This window comes from Typopeltis vanoorti, chromosome 11, assembly GCF_054136105.1.
Source record: "Typopeltis vanoorti isolate ZY-2024b chromosome 11, IOZ_Tvanoo_1.0, whole genome shotgun sequence".
Classification (NCBI taxonomy): domain Eukaryota; kingdom Metazoa; phylum Arthropoda; class Arachnida; order Uropygi; family Thelyphonidae; genus Typopeltis; species Typopeltis vanoorti.
The window spans coordinates 20,608,650-20,635,280 of NC_143559.1; the positions used below are offsets into that span (position 1 = coordinate 20,608,650).

The following is a 26,631-nucleotide window of genomic DNA, read 5'->3' on the forward strand; positions in this document are numbered from 1 at the left end:
TGAATATCTCCATCCAAATCTTAAATAGTAATGGCCCTAAAACAGATCCCTGAGGCACTCCACTAGTGACTTTCCTTTTCCTGGATATTGCACCCCCATACACAACTTGTTGATACCTATCAGATAGCCAGTCTCCAATCCAATGCACTAATCTAATATCCAACCCCATCTGCTCTAGTTTGACTGTCAACTTATCATGAGGTACTCTATCAAAAGCTTTTGCAAAATCCAAATATATTACTGTGTATCCTTCTCCTCTGTCCAAGGAAGCAGTCACTTTATTGTAATAAGTAAGTAGATTACTAAAACATGACCTCCCTTTAGCAAATCCATGCTGTCCATCAAAGATTATACCATTGTTGTCAACCCAACTCTGGATCCTAGTTCTCACAAGCTTCTCCAACAACTTAACCACAACACCTGACACACAGATAGGCCTATAGTTTGATGCTTGAGTTTGATCACCTCCTTTATGAAGTGGCACAATCTTGCCCTCCTTCCACTCTTTAGGGATTTGACCAAGTGCAAGACTCGTATTAAAAAAATATGTCAAGGCAGGTGTCAACCCTCTGGCACATTCCTTCAGAATACGCGGTGATATATTATCAAGTCCCACAGCCTTATTTACATCTAGTTTACTCAACTCCCCAAACACCTCTTCCTCACTTACAGTCAGTCTCTCCTCCCCATCATCAACTGCTCTTAATCTCTCCATGAAGTCACATTCACAAGATTGAAAGATCTTTATGAACTGCTCATTAAGTATCTCCACCACACATTCTGCAACAGCTGTCTTTATACCATTTCCTCCAATCAATGTCATCCTTCCATAATCATTCTTTCTTTTGCTGGCTACATATCAAAGAACTCCCTAGGATTCTTTTTAGCTTCATTAGCTAACTGCTGTTCATACCTCTCTTTAGCTACTCTCACCAACCAAGTCACTCTCCTTGCCTGGTCTTTGTAGAACTCATGAAATTGGTTACTTCCACTTCTCTTATGCTGCCTCCACAATGCCCTTTTTCTCTGTATTGCATGCTTAATCTCTTTATTCATCCATCTCACACCTAACTTATTTAACCTTTTCACCCGTGGTATACATTTAGACATTGCATCCACTAAATATTTTTTGAAAATCCCCCAAGCTGCATTGATCTCTTTTCCAGCTAACTCCTCATTCCATGCTACACCTGCAAGCTGTCTCCTGAGCTCTTCATAATCACCCCCCTTGTAGTTCCACATATACCCTTTTTTCACTGGGGTCCTTGCACTGCTGGCAACCACCCAAGTAATCACCTCATGGTCACTTTCACCAATTGGTGGATGATTTGATACCTCATTGATAATTACATCCTCCGATGAGATGACCAAATCCAAGACCCTTAATCCTCTTGTGCCCTCTGTTACATACTGTCTGAGGTAGTTATCCCTCAAAAACTCAAGAAACTCATTTTCTTTACTTCCAGTTGCTATCTCTTCATTCCAGTCTATATTGCCATAATTAAAATCACCCATAATGATCACCCTTTTCTTATTTGCTTGGCTTATTTGACTATACATTTCACTATCACCACCATCCACATTACCAGGTCTATAACAACATCCCACCAAGTATTTGATTCTATTCACCTCTATCTCACACCATACTGCCTCAAAACCACTGGCCCCATTTTCCTCTTGCATCTCTACCTTGTATGGACATAACTCTTTCTCTATCATCAATAGCACTCCCCCTCCCTTTTTACCCCTTCTATCCTCACGAAACACATCATACCTTTCCATCTCTATTCCTGTCAGGATGTCATCCTCATCTAACCATGTCTCACTTATTCCAACAAATATGTAATTTATAATTTGTATTGTCTTTATCAAAACAATCAATACATATAAATAGGGTGATAAGAAAATAATCAGTATGATAGTATCAGTATTAAGAAGTATTTGAAACCTCTTCAATTACTTGAAAATTTGAAAAGTATTTGAACTTTTCAAATACTTCAATGGTTTCAATAGCAATCTCCAAGAATCTCTATGTTGAAAGTTTTTTCACTTGGTTATCTTATAAATTAAAGATGCCAAGAAATTACAGTCTACGTTTCAAGCAAATAAAATTTGCTCAATAATGACATCCTCTGATAAGATGATCAAATACAAGACCCTCGATTCTAGCATTACCTCTGTTATATACTGTCTGAAAAACTCGAAAAATCTGTTTTCTTTACTTCTGGATGCTATCTCACCCCTAGCTATAATTAAAATCAACCATAATGACCATCCTTTTCCTATTTGCATGGCTAAATTGCTTATATATTTCATCGTCACTGCCCTCCACATTATCTAGTCTATAGCAACATCCAGCTAAGTATTTCATTCTATCCACTCCTACTACATACAATACCTCATAATGTTCACTACTCGCTTATTCAGACATTTATTTTCACTTTCATATTTATGTCCTCTACACAAAGAGCTGTACAATTTCTTTCTATACTCTTCAGAGCACAAACTTTACTGACAGTCTATCTTAAATCGGATGTCGGAATCGAACGCGTAATGGTGGAAGACAAAACGAAGCTAAGTTACTGTATTTAGTTATATTTCATTTTATTTAATTATATTTAGTACTTAAATGTTCTGATGTTTGTACTTTTTTTTCCTCTTATTTATTAATTGAATAATTATTAAAGATTACGCTAATCGGCAGTAAGGAATGATGGTGGATTTAGCAGCAGTCGCAAGTGGTGTAACGCCAAGTCCTCCGCCATTTAAGAACTCAATTATTAGCAATATCATAAGGGACTTTGTGGCATGCAGTACTTGCGGCATGTATGCGTCTTGGGAATTACATATGTGGCTTGTTAAAGAGAGTGGAGAGTGTATGTGCGCAAAATGCAGGCAGTTGGAGGAAATAAGTACATTAGATATATCGATATCCGACTTTGTTGCTCCAGGAATGGGGAATGAATGTAGGAAGACAAGTAGTGTGATAGGAGAGAATGAGAAAATAATAGTTGATAGTGTGGAAGGTGTGAGTGATTGTGAAAGTTTAGGAGATGGTTTTGTTTGGGAGAGTGAATTTAGATTAAGAGTGACTGACCTGCAGAGGGAGATAGATGAGTTGAAAGAGGAGGTGGAATGTCTTGTGAATGAGAGCAGAAGTATGAAAGATAAGATTAGGAGAATGGAAGAGATAAATGCAAGGCGAATCAGAGTAGGAGAGAGAGAGAATTTAGGGAGTATGAGTGAGAGGTATGGGGGTGTTAGAAGAGGAGAGAATGGAAACAGTAGAAGAGAGGGAATGAGAGAGGGGTATGGGAATGCTAGCAGACGAGAGGATGTAAACAGTAGGAGAGACGGAATGAGAGAGAGAGATATGGAAGTGCTAGAAGAGGAGAGAATGGAAACGGTAGGAGAGAGAGGTATGGGAATGAAAGAAGAGGAGAGAATGGAAACAATAGGAGTAAGGGAATGGTAAGAGGTATAATGTATGGCGACTCAATGATCCGTGGTGTTCAAGATAGGATGCGTGAGGAGTGTTTGCCAGAGGAACAATAGAAAGGGTGGCTATGGCAATTAAGAGAGGTGAAAGGATGGATGAGATGATTGTGATGGTAGGAACGAATGACTTGAGTGGTAACGTAAGTCGGGCAGCGAGAGATACGATATTTTTGCTTGAGACTGTACGGAAGAAGACAGAGAGAGGATAAATAGTGTGTGTGTTGCCTAGGTATGATAATGATGAGCTGAGCAGAAGAGCGGTGATATTGAATGGCATAATAGCGATGCTTGGAGTGCGTTTGAGGAAAGAGAGGAATTGTATGCGAGAGACCGTTTACATTTGAATGAGGAAGGACGTAGGCATCTGGAGAGATTGCTGTTCTGAACGAGTCAGTGTGTCCCAGGGAGGATGATAGCAGGGGTGGCCTCTTGTGGGAATGGATACTTGGGAGAAGGGAGACAACGTCAGGTAACACCGAGCCCAGTGGAGTCTAGAAGGGATAATGCTGGGTATAGAAACAATGGCATTTATATGCTTTATACTAATGCCAGGAGTATCCGGAATAAGGGAGAGGAATTGGTGGCGCAGATAGCATCAGCCTGGCCAAAAATTATTGCGATCACTGAGACGTGGTTGACAGAAGGGGATATAACAACAGGAATAGAAGTCGCTGGGTATAGCATTTTTCGTCAGGATAGGAGGGGAAAGCGTGGTGGTGGGGTACTGCTTATGATAAGTGATGACCTATGTCCTCAGAGTGGAGAATTTGGAAGGAAGTGAGACAAATGTTGCTACAGACCCAGGAGCACAGAGGATGGGGACCAGGAGATGTTTAGACAGCTAAGTTTGGCAAGTGCAAATAGAATGATTGTTATGGGAGATTTTAACTTCAGTAGTATAAATTGGAGAGAGGAAGATGCATGTAGCAATAGGGGAATGGGATTTCTAGAATTCTTGAGGGACAAATGTCTTAGGCAACATGTAACAGAGGGAACAAGAGGTTCAAAAGTTTTGGATTTGGTTATAGCATCAGAAGAGTTGATAATAACTGAGTTGACGTCTCTCTCCCACCAGTTGGAGAGAGTGACCATATGGTGTTGACTTGGAAAATGAATAGACATGAAGGAGTATCAAAGAGACGGGAACTTATGTGGAATTATAAGGCAGGTGATTATAATAGTCTTAGACGTCAACTTCGGGAAGTTTCATGGAGGAAGGAATTGGAAGGCTGGGATATCACTAGTGCGTGGGAAATTGTGAAAGAATATTTGTTATGAGCAATGGTAAGTTGTATACCACGAGTGAAGAAGAGGATGACAAACAATATTAAAAAGGAATTGCATGCGAAAAAGAGGCTATGGAAGAGATATAAGGAGACAGGTGAAGAGAGGATGCGTGAAGAATATAAGACACAGGCCAGAAGAGTGACTAGTGTGGTAAGGAAAGCGAAACTGGAATATGAGAGGAGATTGGCCCTAAGATTCAAAGAAAATCCTAGGGAATTTTTTTAGCTATGTGGCCAGTAGGAGGAGAAATGACTGTGGAAGAATGATGTTGTGGGATAAAAATGGGAATAGAGTGATTGATGCAGAGGACATAGTGGAATTGTTCAATGAACACTTTATTGGAGTATTTCATCCTAGAGGAGTCAGTTTTAATGATAGAGGGATAGGACTGGTTCGAGGTCTGGAGGTACAGGAGGCGAGTGTGTTTCAGATACTGAGTACTCTGGATGTCAGTAAAGCTGTGGGACTAGATGGTATTTCACCACGAATTTTGAGAGAATGTGCTAGGGAATTGTAGGGGAGACAAGAGATCTGGGGTTGATAGAAACCTGAAGTTTAGGGGACATATTGCAAAGGTGGTGAAGGTAACACAGAGGATTGCTGCTATTATGAGAAGGACACTGACCTGCAGAGATAAGAGGGTTATCATTCCGTTTTATAAGTCTCTGATCAGACCACACTTGGACTATTGTTCTCAGATTTGGTCCCCAGGATTTGAAGGGGATAAATTTACTGTTGAAAGGATACAAAGACGGATGACAAAGATGGTTTCAGGACTGTACAGTGCCTCTAACGTGGCTTTTCAGTGAAAGTCTGGCTTTGGCAAAGGTGCCCAAGGAATGGAAGGAAGGTAAGATAGTGGCATTGCATAAGGGTGGTAACAGACTGGAAGTGTCTAATTATAGGCCAGTCTGTGTGTCATCAGTAGTTGTTAAGATCTTGGAGAAAGTAGTGAGGGACCGTATACAGCATTTGGCATATGAGTGTAATGTTATCTGTGAGAATCAACATGGATTTGTGAAAGGACGCTCTTGTTTTAGCAATATGCTAGCCTTTTATAATAAAGTTACAAGAACATTAGATGAGGGAAAGGCACTGCAATTTTCTTAGACTTGGCGAAGGCATTTGACAGGGTGCCACATGATAAGCTGATATTTAAGTTGCAGCACATGGGTCTGGATGTCAGATTGGTCAACTGGATTCAGGATTGGCTGTCTGATAGGTATCAGAGAGTTGTGTATGGTGGAGTAGTTTCCAGTAGGCAGAGGGTTACAAGTGGGCTCCCACAGGGCTCAGTACTAGGATCTATATTGTTTAACCTTTATATCAATGACATAGCCCGTGGATTGCAGGGGGATATTCAGTTGTTTGTGGATGATGCGAAGCTGGGAAGGATTGTTAGTAATAGTTCAGATGTGGTAGCCTTGCAAGAGGATTTAAATAAGCTAGATAGATGGGCAAATGAATGGGGGGTGTCAGTTTAATGCAGCAAAATGTAAGGTCTTGAGGTTTGGGAAACATCGATGGGATGCTGCATACTCTATGGGAGGAGTTATACTGGAGGAAGTAGGGGAGACAAGAGATCTGGGGTTGATAGAAACCTGAAGTTTAGGGGACATATTGCAAAGGTGGTGAAGGTAACACAGAGGATTGCTGCTATTATGAGAAGGACACTGACCTGCAGAGATAAGAGGGTTATCATTCCGTTTTATAAGTCTCTGATCAGACCACACTTGGACTATTGTTCTCAGATTTGGTCCCCAGGATTTGAAGGGGATAAATTTACTGTGGAAAGGATACAAAGACGGATGACAAAGATGGTTTCAGGACTGTACAAGGATAGTTATGAGGATCGGCTGAGAGAATGTGGACTGCAGAGTTTGGCGGATAGAAGAAGGAGAGGTGATATGATTGAGACTTTTAAACTGTTGAGAGGTGGTTACAGGGTTGACACTGGGGAGTTCTTTCACTTGTTTGAACAGCAGGAAGGAGTGATGACAAGAGGCCATTCCTGGAAGTTACGAAAGGAAACTGTGAGCAAGAGGGTAAGGAGTGGTTTCTTTGTGTGGAGGGTGGTTGAGCTGTGGAATGCATTGCCTGATGGAAGCGAGAACGGTCAGTGAGTTTAAAGAGTGGTATGATAGACTTTGTGTTTCTCAGGGGGGGGGACCTCCCCTCGATGAGTCTTGACAGACTTTATGTCTTAGGAAGGACCTCCCTCGATGAGTCTTTTGATTCCTTGGAGGCCTGAATAATAATAATAATAAAATAATTTCTGGCCTGGTTGGCTGAGTGGTTAGCATATCTGCTCTCTAACCAACAGGCTATGAATTTTGATCCCATTTTGAGCATAGATGTTCATGATTATCTTTTGGTGGAAGATGAATTTCATCACCTGGTGTGAGACCACTGCCTCACTTAATAGAGGCCTGAAGTGGCTTACAAAAGTTTCATGTTTAGTCTCCAGAACTATGTAAAAAAATAAAAATAAAAATACAAAAATGTATAAAATTAATTTAAAAAAATAAATCTTTATGGCCCACCCATGGTGTGAATGTACTATAGGTTTACAGAAACTTTTCATGGGTGAAACTGAAAGCCACATAAAAAATAAATAATTTTATCTTTGTTGAAATCTTTTATGCTACAGATTATACAATAAGAATACAAATTCTTATCATATACACAACAGTAATACATATTTAATCAGAATTAGCCAGTTAACTTAAAAACTACACACACTCATTCACCTATACCACTATTACAAAACCAAGTATACAATCTTGCCATGCATACAATCAACAGCCAGTTGAGTGGATACTATATCACTCTCCAACCAACAGGTTATAGGTTTGAATCCTGTGTAGCATAGAATGTTTGTGAATCTTTAAGTGGGAGATTAATTGGTATGAAACCACTACTCTGCTTACCAGAGTCTGAAGATGCTTGAAAAAGATTAACGTTTGTTCTCTAAAGCACGGTTTTTGGATTATTGATCCCTTACGCCTATCCACAGTACCACTGTATGACAGGTTCACAAACTTTTGCAAGAGAAATTTTTATAAAAATAATAACATCACAATAAAACATTAATTTCTTCTGCCTTGAGAGCTTCATAATCTGCTCTCAGGTTATGAACAGGTAACTTGGCTTCCTGTTATGCTTGTACATTATACAGGTTTAAGCTTATCTACAAGAATGGGTTTATACTTTATTAAAAATAAAACTTCAAATTTACATTTTTTTTTTTTGCTTAATTTTCAATTTAAACATTTGAAAATTTTTCAATTGTTTTTGGTACATAATCCCCAATATATAACATTCTCATTATGGAAAACCACATTGATCTAATCATTTGCACAGTGCCTGTATTACATATTTCAATAAATGCAGTTCTGATGTAATGTAAAACAACATACATTACTTTCTACTTACTCCAGCAAATAATCTGAGGTGTTCTTCCACAGTTAAATTGTCATACAGTACATTATGTTGTGGACAAAGACCAAGGCTCCTACGGGCTAATTTAGTACTTGTTAAAATATCATAGCCATTGATGATTGCTGTACCACTTGTTGGAGGATAAAGACCTGTGAAAAGAGTGCATAAAATACACACACTATGCAAATATCTTGTTATAAGAGTTCGCAACATATGATACCAATTCATATATATATATATTAACTATCATGGATAATAACTGGAAAATAATCTGTTATTGAGGATGGATATCAGAAGATTATTGAAGAAAGCAAAAGATAACAATGTGACAGGAAAAGTAATTGGCATCACAATGCTAGGTACGATAGTGATGATGATTTCCCATGTAATGATTATGAATGGTATGATGGTATTGTTGTTTGAAGAGAAAAGAGTGCAGTTTGTGAATGAATGGGAGGAATTTGAGGGAAAGATCAACCTGCATCAGAATGACAGATAATATCTGAATGGATCGCTGTGAAGCAATTGGAGAAGCCATTAGTTGGAGAAAGTATAATGAAAGAGATAAATAAGACTTTCATTGGATTAAGAAGTGATGTGAAAGAGCATGACACAGAGGTAAGAGTCGTGCTCTTACCTCTGTGTCGGTGAATAGACAGGAAGAGGACAGCAATGTAAAAATCAATAGGAGTAACAGAAGGAGTGTCAGATGAGAATAAGAGAACAGGAATGCAAGACAGGCAAAGAATATACCCCTGCAATCCACTGACAACGTCACTGATATAATGGTTAAACAATATAGGTCCCAGTACTGAGCCCTGTGGGACCCCACTTGTAACCCTCTGCCTCCTTGAAACTGCCCAACCATACACAACTCTCTGATACCTAGCGGACATCCAATCCTGAGTTCATTTGACCAACCTGACATCCAAACCTTACATGTGCTGCAACTTAAATATCAGTTTATCATGTAGCACTCTGTCAAATGGCTTCGCTAAATCCAAGAAAATAGCAGTATATGCTTTTTCCTCATCTACTCCTCTTGTAACTTTATTATAAAAGGCTAGCATATTACTAAAACAAGAGCACCCCTTAACACATCCATGTTGACTCTCACAGATAACATTACCCTCATCTGCCCAATGCTGTATACGGTCCCTCACTAATTTCTCCAAGATCTTAACTACTGATGACACACAAACTGGCCTATAATTACATACTTCCAGTCAGCTACCACACATGCAATGCCACTATCTTACCTTCCTTCCATTCCCTGAGCAACTTTCCTGTAGCCACTTTCATTGAAAAGCCAGGTCAAAAGAGCTGTCAGTTCTTTAGCACATTCTCTCAGAACTCATGGTGAAATACCATCCAGTCCCACAGCTTTACTGACATCCAGAGTACTCAGTATTTGGAACACACCCTCCTCCTGAAAATCTCCCATGACAATCATTCTTCTTGCACTTGCCAAGCTCAATTGTCTAAACATCTCCTGGTCCCCACCCTCTGTGCGCCTTGGTTTGTAGCAACACCCCACTAAATAAATATCCTGTCTTGCCCACCTCTACCTCACATCATATGCTTTCAACATCATTATTGTCACTGCCTTCCAAAGTCTCCACTCTTAGAGGACATAAGTCATCACTTATCATAAACAGTACTCCACCACCATGCTTTCCCTTCCTATGCTGCCGAAAAATGCTGTACCCTGCTACTTCTATTCCTATTATTATATCCTTTTCTGTCAACCACGTCTCTGATTCCAATAATCTTTGGCCAGGCTGATGTTGTCAGTGCCTGTATAATCTGCTGTTCTTATTTTTCATTTCTGCAACAGTGATTCTTTTCTCCTTTCCCTATTGTTCATGTTTGATTTTACCTAATAATGCTGGTTTTGATAAAATATTGTACGTAATGCAAGAGAATTAACAACTGAAAATTACGGCATGTGGTACAGTATATAATAAATGCATGAGGAGAGCTTGATCTGTCACAGATCAAGCTGTCCTCATACATTTATCATTAAAATTCAAAGAAAATTAACATTGAAATTATTTTTAAAATCACATTTAACACAGCCATGAAAGGTATTAAGTAGGATAACTGCCCAAAACTGGAACAGTATTAGCAATAATTTCTACAAACATTTGGGATGAATATGAGATTCACAGCTTTCTCAATACAAACTTTCAAATAAAGAAATGTAATTTAATTGTAATTGTTTACATTTTTGGTGTCTAAATATATTTGGCTAAAATTTGGAGAATTTGCTGGATTTCTGTTCAGGACATAAACCATCATTACTAATATCATGTTCCAACATAAAGACATGCACAAATTCACATAGACAGAAAACAAACGACATAAGAACATTTCACTGGCTATGTTATTGTTAATAGCAATATTTTTCACAATAATTAAGAACAAGAGTACACAGGGGATTTGAAACAGGAAGCAATCATCATTTAGTTTGAAACAAGATAAAATTGATACTAAAAAGAAAAATACTTATGGAAGTTTTACAAAGTGAGCAAATCTTAGATGCTAACTGTAGACTCAACCCTAAAAAATATTACTCAAGAAAAAATGATAGAGTTTGAAAACAAAAATCAAACTTTGGAGACTCAGTAGCAGACTCATAAGAAAGCATTGATTATTTTAGTTAAGAAGGCAAGTAGTAAAGTTGTCTAAATGAATAGAAAAATCAGAATTCACGGTGGACTCAAGAAGTTAAAGACAAAGTCATGGAAAAGAAGAAAGCATATCAAAACTTCCTAGCAAGTAAGTTAGTTTGTGCTCTGAGAGAACAAAGAAAAATGTAAGACTGCCAATCAATATTATTATTATTTATATGGGCAAACCACGGAGTCAAAAGTCTCATCACAGGAGGTCCACGCTATCCGTTAACACAATACCTATCATACATCTTAAATCTATTCATTGTTTTTTCTTTTTGTAAACTTATAATACATTTCTACTGCTGCGAGCATGTTAAGGATTTTTTTCTACTTTTTCTTAATTTATATATACACACACACACACTGGTGGGGGGGGGGTATGCCCCCCTCCCCATGTTCCGGACTGGGACTGGTAGGCCGGTTCTCCTTCAATTCTGATGACTCGAATTTTGAAGACTCGACACTCAGGGGCTACCCTGAGTGTCAAGTTCAGGGGGGCTCCACCCCTTGCACCTATGCTCCCCCATGCAAAACTGGGGAAAGTGATGAGGAATCAACCAGTTGTGTTTATGCAAATAGTTGTGTATTACCAGTTAAACCCATCCCAATATCATTAATATACATAATTAAATAACAGTGGTCCCAAAACAGACCCCCTTGTGGCACACCACTAGTGACTTTCCTCTTTCAAGATAGTGCCCCCTCATACACAAATTCTGATACCTATCTGATAGCTAGTTACCAACTCACTAGTCTATCATCCAATCCCATTTGCTTCGGTCTAGTTACTACACCACAGGTTGGTAGTAACTTTGCAAAATCTAAGTATATTCATCTCGCTTGTCCAATACATTCGTCACCTTGTTATTGTACATAAGTGAGTTTGTAAAACATGATCTCCCTTAAACAACCCCCCCCACACACACACACATGCTGACAAGTACAAAGAATACCACCGTTATTAACCCGCTTTTGTATTCTATATCTCACCAACATCTCCAATACCTTAACTACAACTTGAGATATACAGATTGGCCTACAATTTGTTGCCTTAGCCTTATCACCATCTTATATATTATTCATATATATCCATATACAGGTAACCCTCGTACAATGCAGTACTTATACAACACGGTTTCGATATAACGCGGTCTACAAACTGTAGTAACCCTGTATCTTTTCATATATTTTTCAACGATCTTCGTAAACTTTTCGTCTACCTGTATCGCGCATGTAGTTACATATGTGCTAAACTTATAAGTACATCAATTGTTTACCATATAAAGTGCTTGTTGTTGAAAATTGTCTTCGTTTTCTGCCAGGAAAGCGCATTAAAAATAATAAGTGTGTTAATCTGAAGCTGAGCACTTTATTTTCTGGTGAGTTACATACAATATATAATGCATTTCTTTATGTAAAAAATTTATTTTTATAGTAATAGCCACTTAGAGCGCTTTTGCGATATGGTTGAAAATGAAATTATTGAATTAACTGATGGGGAAATAGATTTAAATGAGGAGGAACTGGTACAATTAATAGATGATGTCGAACCAAATGGCAGGGAAAGTTCTGCCGAAGATTCTGATTGTGATAAATCCATTAAAGAATTCAGTTTAAACAAATTAGCAAAAAAGTTATTTTACGGATAATGATCTCTCAATGGAGCATTTCGGAAAATTCACGAGACAATTGGATATTTGTTTAGTTCCGCATTATGAACGTAATAAAAATCGTAGCATAGTGATAAGCAAGGTCTTATTACTGACTTCTTGATAATTAAACCAGCCAAAGTATGCAATGAGAATTATACAAATGATGTTCAAGAGATTTCAAGTGATGATGACATCCGGTCACTTGTAAATATTACAAAATGTTAGTTTTGAAGACAGTGATGACAATTAAAATATGCACTTCATTTTATTTTGCCTAAAACACTTATTCATTATGTGGAATGAAGTTTACGTACAATTTATAATTTTTTATAATTTTATACTATGTATTTGTTTCATAGTTTATATGTTTTCTTAACTTACATAAATTACCTGAATTAAATAAAAATATATTTTTGTTGGATATGTCATTGTTTATATAATCTTTAAAAAAAAAACGATTTTGGAACCTAACCCTACTTTTTCTATGTGATCTGAGTCTCGTATAATACGATTTATATAACGTGGCATTTCTATGGAACCTAACATCCATGTTATACAAGAGTTACCTGTACTAAATATTACACACTTAAAATATATATATATATATATATATATATTATTATTATTATTATTATTATAATCACAGTTGAAACACAAACAAAACAAAATATCATTCCAACAACAATTTGACTGGTAATACAGAATAATTTAGATTCTACCCAAGAACCTGAGAATAGTCTGTCAGGTAGCATCATAAAATATGGACTGTTCCAAGTAATGCCATTTTTTTATTTTTTTTATTTTATTGGATCACTTGTATAGCACATATAGATCGTATGCGGTTAATTTATTGATGTTTAATTCTTGTAAATAGTTAGATAGCTTTGAAATTGCACCAAGTACACCGATAACAATCAAGAAGACTTGGGTGTGTTTAAGCCACAGTCTGCCAATTTCAATTGCCAGATCTCAATATTTAGTAATTTTTTCCAGTTCCCTGTTATTATTGGGTACCATGATGTCAGTAATCCAATCTTGTCAATGTTTGACAATTGTGATGTCATGTTTATTGTTTTCCAAAGGCTGATCGGTTTGTATTCTAAAGTTATTTTTTTCTATTTCAGAGAATTTTTTCTGTTTTGTTTGTTTTCTCCAGTACTGTCACTATTTTATGCTGCCACCAGTTATGAGAAATAAGAAAACCATATTTTTTGCATACATGCCAATGAATTATTTTGGTCACTCAATCATGGCTGTATTTATCAGTTCTTCAGATAATCAGATATTCTACAGTTTCATCTTACTGATTGCATATGTCCATTTACTGTTATTATTGAATGTTCTCAATTTTTGCTTTAATTGCATTAGGTCGTAACACCTGTTCTTGAGCTGCTGGAATGAATCAATTGTTTTTTTTTATTAATATAAAAGATATTGTAGTCTTGGTCAGATTAATTTTTTCCTCAGTGTCTCAAAGAAATTGGCCATGCAAGGGTTTATTTTTCCCATGCATATATCAGTAATTTTGCTGTTCTTTTTTGTAACTGAATTCATTTCCTATTACTTTTAGAAGGCCTTCATGTAAAATGGCTTGGAGCATCTGTTCAGTACTATTGTAGATGCAATTTTTTTAAACTAATTTCTTCTCCAACAGTTTATCACACCCTGCCCACCTATTCTTCTTCTTGGTAGATACAGCCGGTCAACATCACTTCGTGAACATGATGCATGATACAAAGTTATAAATTTTTGAGTTTTGGGGTCCAATATGTCCATATCTTTTATCCAGTCTACTATGCCAGTTGTGTATCTGATCACTGGTATATAGCCCACGTGTTCATTGTTCGAATTGTATTCAATGCATTAAGTTTTTTCCTCAGAATGTTCCCGACTCTTTTAGAGTATTCCAGTGCTGCTTATTGTACTGTATTTACTTGAATATAACTTGCCCTCGCATAAAACTTGCACCTCTGATTTTGCTTTACAAAAAAAGAAATAAATAAGTTTTGCATATACCTCACACAAAAAATAGTTTAAACATGTTTGCATCGGAATGATAGTAACTCACTCGCTGTGGTAAACAACATGCCCTCCTAACAGCCACTATACTGCAGACGCAAGAAAAACAAGTAGTTTTATTGTATCACTGAGTAAAGTACAGAGATATTTGCAGTCTGCGTAATATATTTGTCAACAAATAGTGTAACTAGAGACAACTGGGATAAAAATGGCATGGGATAACTAATGAATCGCATGTCCCTTCCCACAGAAACTATGCTGTATAGACTCCAGCAACACTGTATGTTATACCACCAAACACAGTTTCTAACTAAAATCTCTTGTCCAAATTTTCAATTACATGAAATAAGTGTTTGTTCAATTGCATTTGAAATTTTTGATGTCATTAAGACATATCACTAATGGTAACTTCAAATAAAATTCTACTGAGAATTGAAACTAACATGCCTTCTAATGTGTGTGTGTGTGTCATAGAACCTGTCTGACATAGAAGTGGCATGCAAACAAGCAGCAATAAAATTCAACTGAAGGGTTGAAACTTTACGCAAACAGTAATGAGAAGTCCAGTCAGAATGATAAATGGACGAAACACCACCACCCCGACATGAACATGCTAAAACTAACGTTATGGTAGTTTCAGATATTTTGGAATTCGGTTGAAGAGAATCAGAAGAGAATTTCGACTCAATAATTGTTGGCTTGCCTTTGTTGTTGAGTAGTGCAATCTTTTGTTAATAACGTGCATATGCACCAGTCATATGCATGTCTTCACAGAGCCCATCATTAGAACTGTCGTGCAACTGGATTTTGAGGGCTTGGGAAATGATATCGCCAGAAATAATTCAATATATAATTAAGAAATAATTGAGCCTGACCTCAACAAATAATTAAATTGTCCTGCCATTCAACCATGCAGACTGGTTAGATGCTTGAACCAAAATCCATGTAATTCGTCTTTACCAGGTGCACTCCATTTTTTTAAAATTTAGCTTGTGCACTAACCATTTCTTCACTAATAATGACATTTTGCATTTGTTTTTGTTTCATTTCTGATTCTATTTCCTTAATCCATGATGCATCTTTATTATGTTCAATAGGAATGTCCCAGATTGACTTCCAAAATTCGAGTGTTTCTTTTTTTTTTCCAGTGAATGATTGTTTGCATTTGTATTTTCTAGTAGAGATTGAAAGAAGTAATGTTGGTTCAGTCTAAATTGAATATTTTGTACATATTAGTCAATTCTTGCTTCACTTCTTTTAATTAATTTTTGTGCAGTTGCAATAATTCTTTGCTTTAGCTCTTCAGTAACTAACTTCAATAACTGCTTTGTTGGTCGAATTATCATCATCACCATCAATTATATGTATTCATAACTTTGTTGACTTTTTTCCCAAGTGGATTTTCCATGGTGCAGATTTCTTCATCTTTGACTTTCTTGCAGTTTGCAACCAAGCTTCATTGTAATGATATAAACTAAAGATACCGAGAAATTATATACTTGGTTTAATCCTTTATCCAAGTGTAAGCAAACACGTCACCTATACTATTTTCAGGACTGGGACAACTCGTATAAAGAAGCTAAGACTTCATATCACTTGCCTTAGTATCCCATAATGCAAAGCACATCTCCTTGCAGACATATATAACAGGGTCATTACCCAGACCACAGTCTGAGTAGTGACCCATCTCATAATGAATAGCATGTCTGCAAGGAGATATGCTTTGAATTAAGGGATAATATGGCAAGTGATGTGAAGTCTTAGCTTCTTTATACGAGTTGTCCTAGTCCTGAAAAATAGTTCAGGCACAAACTTGTTTGCATACACTTGGATAAAAGATTAAACCAAGTATATAATTTCTTGGTATCTTTAGGTTATAGTATAACCAAGTGGAAAAGCTTCCAACAACTTTCTCTAATCCAGAGTATATTAATAATTTGGTGCAACACCTTTTGGTTACTCGTATATGAAAATATGACTTCTGCATTACTTCGACCTTTGTATCATCAGTCAATTGTCTTAGTATCACCTATGGGTATGGCTCCCACTGAAGAGACCTCAATAAAGGTCAAAACTGACTGAAAGCCTGGGTGATGAATGGCAATGCTGTAGCCCATGAAGTCAACTGAGACACAGTTTTGCTGTTACACCCCCAGATGAAATATGAGCTGCTCTGCTCGGTGGTGGGGTGAGCCTGCTACTGGGTAGAGAGCCAATGTTGAGAGTTCTCGGTGATATGGGAAACAAAGCTGAGTTTTTGATCCTTCGGGTTGCTCATTGTTGGGGGATCGCACAAGTTTTTGGAGATTGACCTGTACTTAAGCACTCAATAAAGGTTGAAATTGGTCTGTGTAGTGACCCTTCTCATAATGCATAGCATTATACATGTCCACAAGGAGATGTGCTTTGCATTATGGGATACTAAGGCAAGTGATATGAAGCCTTAGCTTCTTTATACGAATTGCCCCAGTCCTGAAAATAGTCCAGGCGCAAACTTGTTTGGTTACACTTAGATAAAGGATTAAATTAAGTATATAATTTCTTGGTATGTTTAGTTTATGTAATGATATAAGCTGTGCCATATAAAAGATGATTTGCTTCCTTTAAATTTTTATTTGCAATTGTTTTTATCACAGCATTTATTTTTATCGAAAGGGAGCTGTTTTAGCCTAGATTTATGCTGGGCTTTTAATGGTAATTTTATACGATCATATATATGGAGTTCATGTGTATCAATATGGCCGACTTCATTTCATCCTGCATTTCTATCAAATTCTGAGGTGCGCATGTATTAAGGCTTACGTGCAGGGAGGACATCATAGTTGAATGTTGAGTATTGACAGCACTAAGAAATGATTAAAAACTAATTTTAATGCTTCCAATAAATCATCTCAGTTACTGAGACATCTTCAGAGAGTTTTGAGATAGAGTGAGAGAGAGTGAAGTATTTTAAGGTGCAAACCTGAAAATACTTCACTCGTTTACAAGTGAAAATACAACAAAGTTTGTGCCTGAAGTATTTTCAGGTTTGCACCTGAAAATACTTCAGGCACAAACTTTGTTTGCTTACACTTGGATAAAGGATTAAATCAAATATATAATTGGTAGCATAGCGAAGGGAAAAAACTTCCATCAACTTATCTCTAATCCAGAGAATTTTAATAATAAGGTGTGACACCTTTTGGCAACTGGTATATGGAAATATGACTTTTCCATTACTTCCACCTTAGTATAACCACCTCTGGATCTGGCTCCCCACTGATGAGACCTCTGTAAAGGTCGAAACGGGTCCCTTAATGCATAACACTATACATGTCTGCAAGGAGATGTGCTTTGCATTATGGGATACTAAGGCAGGTGATGAGAAGTTATACCACCTTTGCCACGAGTTGCCCCAGTCCTGAAAATATTTCAGGCATAAACTTTGTTTAAAATACAAACTTATTTATTACTGACCATTACAAAAAACAAACTACATTAGAGCCTACCAGTTTCGCCAGCAAACTGTCTGGCTTTTTCAAGGTGTTTACGGAGACATAAAAACTAGTAAATGCAAATTGAAAGGAACATAAAAAACGTTGTAAACCAACTAGTAGCTAAGGTTACACGTTCGTGTGACAGAGAGGACTTATTGTTCTTATTCATTATCATGCATGCGTGTTTGTTGTAAATGTGTAATGTGATTACTGGCTAGCTGTAGTTCAGATTGATTTAGAGAGAGGATCAGGTTTTTCCATGAACTTGAAATCAGACAAAAAGAACATGTTGGTGATGTAAACCACAACAGAAGTATCTCTTCCAGCTTAGCACATCATTTCAGTACATCTAACCACATGATAGAGTGGCAAAACAGCTCCATGTCATATCTGGATGACGACTACAGACATCGTTTATTCAAGGAAGCCACAATAGTGTTAATAACCAGTGGAAACCTCAACAGAAATCAGGGTGAAATCCTAAACAGTTCATGTAAAAACCTGATCCTCTCTCTAAATCAATCTGAACTACAGCTAGCAAGTAATCACATTACACGTTTACAACAAACACGCATGCGTGATAATGAATAAGAACAATAAGTCCTCTCTGTCACACGAACGTGTAACCTTAGCTACTAGTTGGATTACAATGTTTTTTTTTTATGTTCCTTTCAATTTGCATTTACTAGTTTTTATGTCTCCGTAAACACCTTGAAAAAGCCAGACAGTTTGCTGGTGAAACTGGTAGGCTCTAATGTAGTTTTTCTTTTGTAATGGTCAGTAATAATAAGTTTGTATTTTAATTATATAAACGACCAAATACGTTTAGTTTAAACAAACTTTGTTTGCTTACACTTGGATAAAGGATTAAACCAAATATATAATTGGCAACACAATACTCAATGAAACACATTTCTATGATGACTTTTAAGTCCTATTTAAGTGGCGTGCTCTCTATGGGCATTTGGGCAGCTTAGGATGTAAATTGGGACCTGTGATGATTAATGTTTCTCAAATTTTGGGAATTGTTTTACACTGTATTTGTTTAAACTTGGTTGATTTCTGGGTGCCACTACAGATTCCAAAAAGTCTTTCTTTTTTCAGTATACTGTGATAGAGAGTGGTTGTTTTCTTCCAGGAGATCCTGTAAGTGGTATCCAACACATGATTTGCAAGACCAGATTGACCATAGTCATGATTGCAGACGTAAATTTTGTGTTCATCTAAATGGATGGTTATCTACCTGTCTGTCTAAACTAAGTCAACTTGCAGAAACAGGGTACTTTATCAGCAACCTCTCTATCATACTGAACTTGTCAGATTGAAATCATTTACACTTCCTGCATTCACAAAGCACTCCTGTAGTGCATTCCATTTACCAACAATTCTCCATGTAAAAAATATACTCCTCACACCTTTCTTCACCACATCTTTATACAACTTTCAAGGATGGCTTGGTATATATTTTTTATACACATAGTCTGGAACAAAACCAAGCTAGGAACTTTTGCAAGCCACTTTATGCCTTCAAATAAGCAGGGCAGTGATCTCACACCAAGCTATGATATTCATCTCCCACTTAAAAACATTCACAAGAATCCATGCCTGCAGTGGTATTCAAACCCACAACCTGTTTGTTGGAGAGTGGATGCACTAACAACTTGGCCAACCAGACTAGCAGGGAAGACTTCATGAGAAGACTAGGAAAAATATAGAAGACAAATAGCAGGAAACTGGCAAAATGACCAATAAACTATTGATAAAAGAAATTAGAAATGAAGGAAAGTGTACTACAAAAGGAATCACAGTTGATAAAAGTGACATAAGTGAAGATAAAATATTCTAAATGTCTGCAATGATCAATGACTCTTTTGATGAGTCTTTGACACTAAGGTTTAATAATAATATTATTAAAATTAATCATGATAATAAAGACTGTTAAATGAAACAGCCAGTGAGCATAAATATTCCAGCACTGAATGGGTCAAGCATAGAATTCTATGGTACACCACTGGTCACCTTCTCTTAGACTCTGTACCTCCATACATTACTCTTTGATACCTGTTATTCAACTGCTCTCTTATTCATATCACAATTCTTCACACACACGCGCACACAGAACTTTCAGTTTGTATCCCAGTGTGGAATCCTATCAAATTCCTTAACAAAATCCAGAAGTATTTTGGTATAAAAATTCACCTTATTCAATTCTGTAGTCTTATCTCTCTGTTATAAAATGTGAGCAAAGGGCTAAAGCAAGCCTACCTTAAACAAAGCCATGCTATCCTCTATATGGGATTAAGGTGCTATCCACCTTCCTCTGGATGTGGATCCTAATTAACCTCACCAGTAGCTTAATAACCACTCCAGAGATACTGATTAGTCTATAACTGGTTGCTTCTGTCCTGGCTTCATCCTTGTTTAATGCAATTGCCTTATTTTCCTTCAACTCATTAGGAATTGTGCTTATATTGAGACTCATTCTGAATAAACAAGCCAGAGACAGCACAGATGATTCTTCTGCACATTCCTTCAACACTAATTGATATCCCAACTAATCCCACTGCTTCATCCAAATCAAGCTCTTGCAATAGATTTCATGCCCCAAACTCCTCCATCTCAGTAATCAAAGTGATGTGATCTGCCTGGGACATATACCTTAGTGAAGTGATTGCTTAACTACTCAGCTATTTCTAAAGCACTGTGAGAAAAGGGTATATGTGGAACTACAAGGGGGGGGATGATTATGAAGAGCTCAGGAGACAGCTTGCAGGTGTAGCGTGGAATGAGGAGTTAGCTGGAAAAGAGATCAATGCAGCTTGGGGGATTTTCAAAAACTATCTAGTAGATGCAATGTCTAAATGTATTCCAAGGGTGAGAAGGTTAAATAAGGTAGGTGTGAGATGGATGAATAAAGAGATTAAGCATGTAATACAGAGAAAAAGGGCATTGTGGAGGCAGTATAAGAGAAGTGGAAATAACCAATTCCATGAGGTCTACAAAGGCCAGGCAAGGAGGGTGACTTGGTTGGTGAGGGTAGCTAAAGAGAGGTATGAACAGCAGTTAGCTAATGAAGCCAAAAAGAATCCTAAGGAGTTCTTTCGATATGTAGCCAGCAAAAGAAAGAATGATTATGGAAGGATGACATTGATTGGAGAAAATGGTATAAAGACAGCTGTTGCAGAATGTGTGGTGGAGATACTTAATGAGCAGTTCATAAAGATCTTTCAATCTCGTGAATGTGACTTCATGGAGAGATTGAGAGAAGTTGATGATGAAGAGGAGAGACTGACTGCAAGTGAGCAAGTGGTGTTTGGGGAGTTAAGTAAACTAGATGTAAATAAGGCTGTGGGACTTGATAATATATCACCACGTACTCTGAAGGAATGTGCCAGGGAGTTAACACCTGCCTTGACATATTTTCGTAAAACGAGTCTTGCACTTGGTCAAGTTCCTAAGGAGTGGAAGGAGGGCAAGATTATGCCACTTCATAAAGGAGGTGATTGAACTCAAGCATCAAACTATATGGCCCATCTGTGTGTCAGGTGTTGTGGTTAAGTTGTTGGAGAAGCTTGTGAGAACTAGGATCCAGAGTTGGGTTGACAACAATGGTATTATGGTTGATGGACAGCATGAATTTGCTAAAGGGAGATCATGTTTTAGTAATCTACTTACTTATTACAATAAAGTGACTGCTTCCTTGTACAGAGGAAAAGGATACACAGTAATATACTTGGATTTCGCAAAGGCTTTTGATAGAGTACCTCGTGATAAGTTGACACTCAAACTAGAGCAGATGGGGTTGGATATTAGATTAGTGCATTGGATTGGAGAATGGCTATCTGATAGGTATCAACAAGTTGTGTATGGGGGTGCGATCCAGGAAAAGGAAAGTCACTAGTGGAGTGCCTCAGGGGTATGTTTTAGGGCTATTACTGTTTAACTTGTATATTAATGATGTTGTCGAACATTTGGATGGAGATATTGAAGATATTCAGTTGTTTGCAGATGATGCAAAGTTGGGACGAACCATAAAGAGTAGTGAAGATGATGTGGCCTTACAAGAAGACTTGAATAAATTGAGTGATTGGGCACGGAAATGGGGATGCGAGTTCACTGTTGCAAAATGTAAGGTTTTAATATTTGGAAAACAAAGATGGGATGGGATGCAGAATTTATGCTTGGTGAGAATATATTGTTGGAGGTAGAGGAAATAAGAGATCTGGGGGTGATAGTGGATAAGGATCTAAAATTTAGGGGACACATTGCCAAAATTGTGAAAACAACACAACGGCTTCTGGGAATGATGCGGAGGACACTGACGTGTAGAAGTAGGGAGATTCTTGTTCCGTTGTATAAGGCTTTGATTAGGCCACACATGGACTATTGTGTCCAGATTTGGTCACCGGGTTTTCAGAAGGATGAAGAGATGTTGGAAAGGGTCCAAAGGCGACTGACTAAAGTAGTTTCTGACCTCTGGAATGTCGAGTATGAGGAAAGATTGAGAAGATGTAATTTGCAGAGTCTGGTGGATAGGAGGAAGAGGGGAGATATGATAGAGACCTACAAGTTGGTAAGGGGTTGTTATAGGATCAATGCTGGAGAAGTTCTACAGAAAATGGTGGGAGATCGGGGAAGAACCAGAAGTCATCCCTGGAAACTGTATAAAGAAGGTGTGAGTAGGGGACTGAGAGGCAGGTTTTTTTCATGCAGAGTTGTGAATGATTGGAATGCCTTGCCTGAGAGTGTGGTGTCTGCAAGGAGTTTGAGTGTGTTTAAGACACGGTATGATGAGATGTGTGTGTGATAAAAGGACCTCCTGGATGAGTCTTTGACTCCATGAGGTCTTGGGGTAATAATAATAATAACTTCCTTGCATCCACATTTACTAAGATTATTCTCCCAAAATAAATAAAAAATTAAATAATTTTAGTTTCCACATAGCAAAAACACTCTTGGATTTTTATTTGTCAGTAAGACTAACTACTTCGAAGTCTGATTTCACTTTCCTCACTATAATTGTCACTTTCCTAGTCTGCTTTTTGTACTTCTCCAGGGCTTTGTCATTGCCTATCTCTTGATATTGGATCCACACATTATTCTTTTTATGCAGTCTTTATTTCAAAGTGTTGTTCATTCATTTGGTTTATTCTCCTGACTAGGGATGCAATCAGCTACTGCTTCAGACAACCTTTGGCCACTTCCCATGATTTACTAATTTCTCTACCATGCAGTTTTTTCTGCTGAGGCACTGATCCAAGATGCTTTATCAGTTTATCATAATCAGTTTATCTGCCTTATAGTTCAAGATATATCCTGTTTTATTTAAATTTCACATAATATGTCACCTTTCAAGTTAAAACTACACAATCATTCACATATTCTCTCCAACTGTAAACAAAACAAATGCTTCATTTATATACAGATTATTAGCTGCTATTACTAGATTCAATATTCTTGATCTATAGATATCTTCCATCAGGTGCTTAAGGTTGTTATCCCTCAATAACACTATAAACTGATTCCCTTGTCATGCATGCTATCTCCTGACTCCAGTCTATATCCCCATAGTCAAAATCACCATAATGATATTTCTATTGTATTCATAAAGTTCATTTGTCTCTATAGTTAAATGTCCTCTTCACGAGAATCTGTTCTCTAACAGCATCCGACTACGTACTTTGTTCCACTAGCTTCTATCTCAAACTCACTGACTGTATTAACTACTTGAATCATGACCATCATTCAGGATGGATCTCTACTCTGGCTGGATTTATACCTGTGGCCTTGCCGTTGCTTTCTCTTGGTATTGGATCTGTACATATGCAATACTCTCTCATCCTTTCTGACTAGCATTCATTCAGTGTTAGTCAGATCTCACATATACCCAGGGCCAGCCATCTCAGGGGGTGTGGTGGGTGCAATGCACCCGGGCCCCACGATCCAGTGGGCACAGTCGGTACACATTTGCGGAAACATATTTTTTTTCTTCTTCTAATTTTGCTTATAACTAAAGGGATTCCATCGACAGGATTTTAGGGCCCCCGGTAATAATAATATCTCTATGTTTCTCTATTATATTAGGATTTTTGCTTAACCCTTTTGATGCATTTATGCAGTATATAAAAATTAACAAACACAATTTCGTTTTTACCCTAAAATGCTAGATTCATCATTAGTTTTTTTCTAATCTGTTACACATTTATATCATTTGGTCATTATCGAAACCATTGAAAAAAATATTTATTATAGTCTTTATATATGGTTAATCTAGAGCAGGGGTGGACAACCCTTAAAATGCCTGCCAAACGTGGCAAGCCAATGACTTTTTTCTGACATGCAACCCAGGGCTCATCTTAAAAAATAATTAAATAAAAAAATACATTTCAAACATCTTCGCTGACACATATTTTAACTTAATATAATACAATTTTATTAAGTACAGCTATACCAAATAAAAATACAATAATTAATTAAACTCTACCAACTGTTTCATAATAATAAGTAATAAGAAAATTAGAAACAAACATCCTATTTCAAAGCTATCGATATATCTCCAGGATATACTGATGTACAAGTTTTGTCCAGTTCAGTTGTTGCATTATTCATCAGGCATCCAGATGTGGCATGACTCCTTTAGCATCATTTGATATATCTTTTCACGTTTCATAAAGAACGTATCCGTTTTCTAAAGTGTATTTGGATTTGGATTTTATTAAATCGTAAGTCATTAAAATATGGATTGGAAGTATTTATTGTCAATTAATGTGTTTAACTTATTAGATATAAATGCAAATTTCCTTTACATTGATTTTCGGAAACTAAAGTTTTCAGTTTTTTTCGTAAAATCCCCGCATATATTGCAATTGCTATTTACTTCCTAGAGAGCAGTTTCCTTGTGTGCATCCTACCTGAATAGCACCATCTGCTTTCCCATTATTTCAAGCAAAAATTAGCAGTAATTTATAAGTCTTGAGATACTTAATGAACAATCCTTCACGAATGACTAATGAACAGGCAGCCATGGTAGTAGGTCAGTAAAGATATGTGCATATGATTGGTGTGGTATTAACAAAAGATTGCGCGAGTCAAAAATAAAAGTCAGCAGACAATTTTTGAATTGAAATGCTAATTCTCTTCAACCAAATTCAATATCTGAAAGTGCCATAACAATATTCACTATATATTTCCTAGCTTTAACACGTTTACGAATTTTAACACTTTCTGTTGATTTTTATTGTTGCTCTGCATTTGAGCTGGGGGGAACAGACTCCCACACATCTAGTTTTTAGTCTTTGCCAGTGCAGCATATGGTTTTGCTTGTGGCTAAATAGCATGGTTTTTAAAGGAGGGGGACATGCAATTCATTAGTTAGTGCCATTTTTATCCCAGCTGTCTCTAATTGCACTATTTTTTGAGAAATATATTACTCAGACTGCAAATGTTTGTACCTTATTCAGTGATACAATAAAACGACCTGCTTTTACTTGCGTCTGTAGACGTATTGACTAGTATGGAGGGCACGTGGTTTGCCACAGGAAGCAAGTCACTATTGCCATGAGGTGAACGTGATTAAACTTTTTTTTTTTTCTGTGCAAAGTTATGCGAAACTTTTCAATTTCTTTTTTTCGTGAAGTAAAATCAGAGGTGCGAGTTATACGCGAGGACCAGTTATATTCCAGTAAATACGGTAAGTTATTTTTAAAGCTATGTAAAATGCATTATCAATATTCAGGATTATGAAGTGCTGTCTGCACGTGATTAGATCTCAACTATGTTAATTTCAACTCAGTTAATAGTGATAGAGAAGGATGAAACTGATGTACTGAAGTAAACAAACGAAAAAAATAAACACATTCCATGAGTGTTTCTAAAATTTTGTAATATTGTAAAAAGTATGTACATATTTAACTTTTTGTTAATTCATGGGATAAAAATATTTAATATTATTTACTTATTCGACAGGCAAAGCCTAACCCATAATGTCCATGCCAAGAAAGTATCCCTCTGGGTGTCAAAAAAGGAAATCAGCAGAAAAGAAAAAAGAAGAAAAGCAAAATCTCAAAAAGTCGCAAGTAAATTTGTTTTCATGGCTAGAAAATAAATCTGACAACGAAATTGTTATGACTTCAGCAGTTGTGATTCAAACTTCAACTGAAGAAGAAAGCTCCAAAACAAGCTACACAACTTTTCAACGAAAATGTAGAAACTGTGGGATTCGTCGAAAAAGATGCGTCTGATTATACAAACATTTTGGATACAGCAAATAACGATGGTGATCAAGTGAATATAAATGATCCAGGTTTGTGGCCAAATATTATAACTGATAAATTTAGATTATTTTGTGTTAAAACCGGACCTAAACAACATCATGAAGACGCATTCGTTAAGAATGTTGAAGGTAGATCATTTTCTACATCGTACTATTTTTTAAAAAAATGCCAAATGGTGACACTCAGCTTCGCAGCTGGTTAGTTTACTCAAAAGCTCAAGACTCAGTATTTTGCTTTTGTTGTGTATTATTTTCCAAAAGAAGAGGAAAAGATCAATCAACATAATTTATATATGGTTTTAATAAAT

The 26,631-nt window shown here is 36.9% G+C and overlaps 1 protein-coding gene across 1 annotated transcript in view; it reads right to left on the reverse strand.

Annotated features, from left to right (window-relative positions):
• Positions 1-26,631, reverse strand: part of LOC150101354 (phospholipid-transporting ATPase ABCA3-like) — a 305,741-nt gene that overhangs the window by 274,620 nt on the left and 4,490 nt on the right. The window contains exon 3 of the mRNA XM_090400778.1: positions 8,221-8,375. Within this exon, the coding sequence (XP_090256904.1) occupies positions 8,221-8,375 (155 nt within the window). The remainder of the gene's footprint in view (positions 1-8,220; positions 8,376-26,631) is intronic.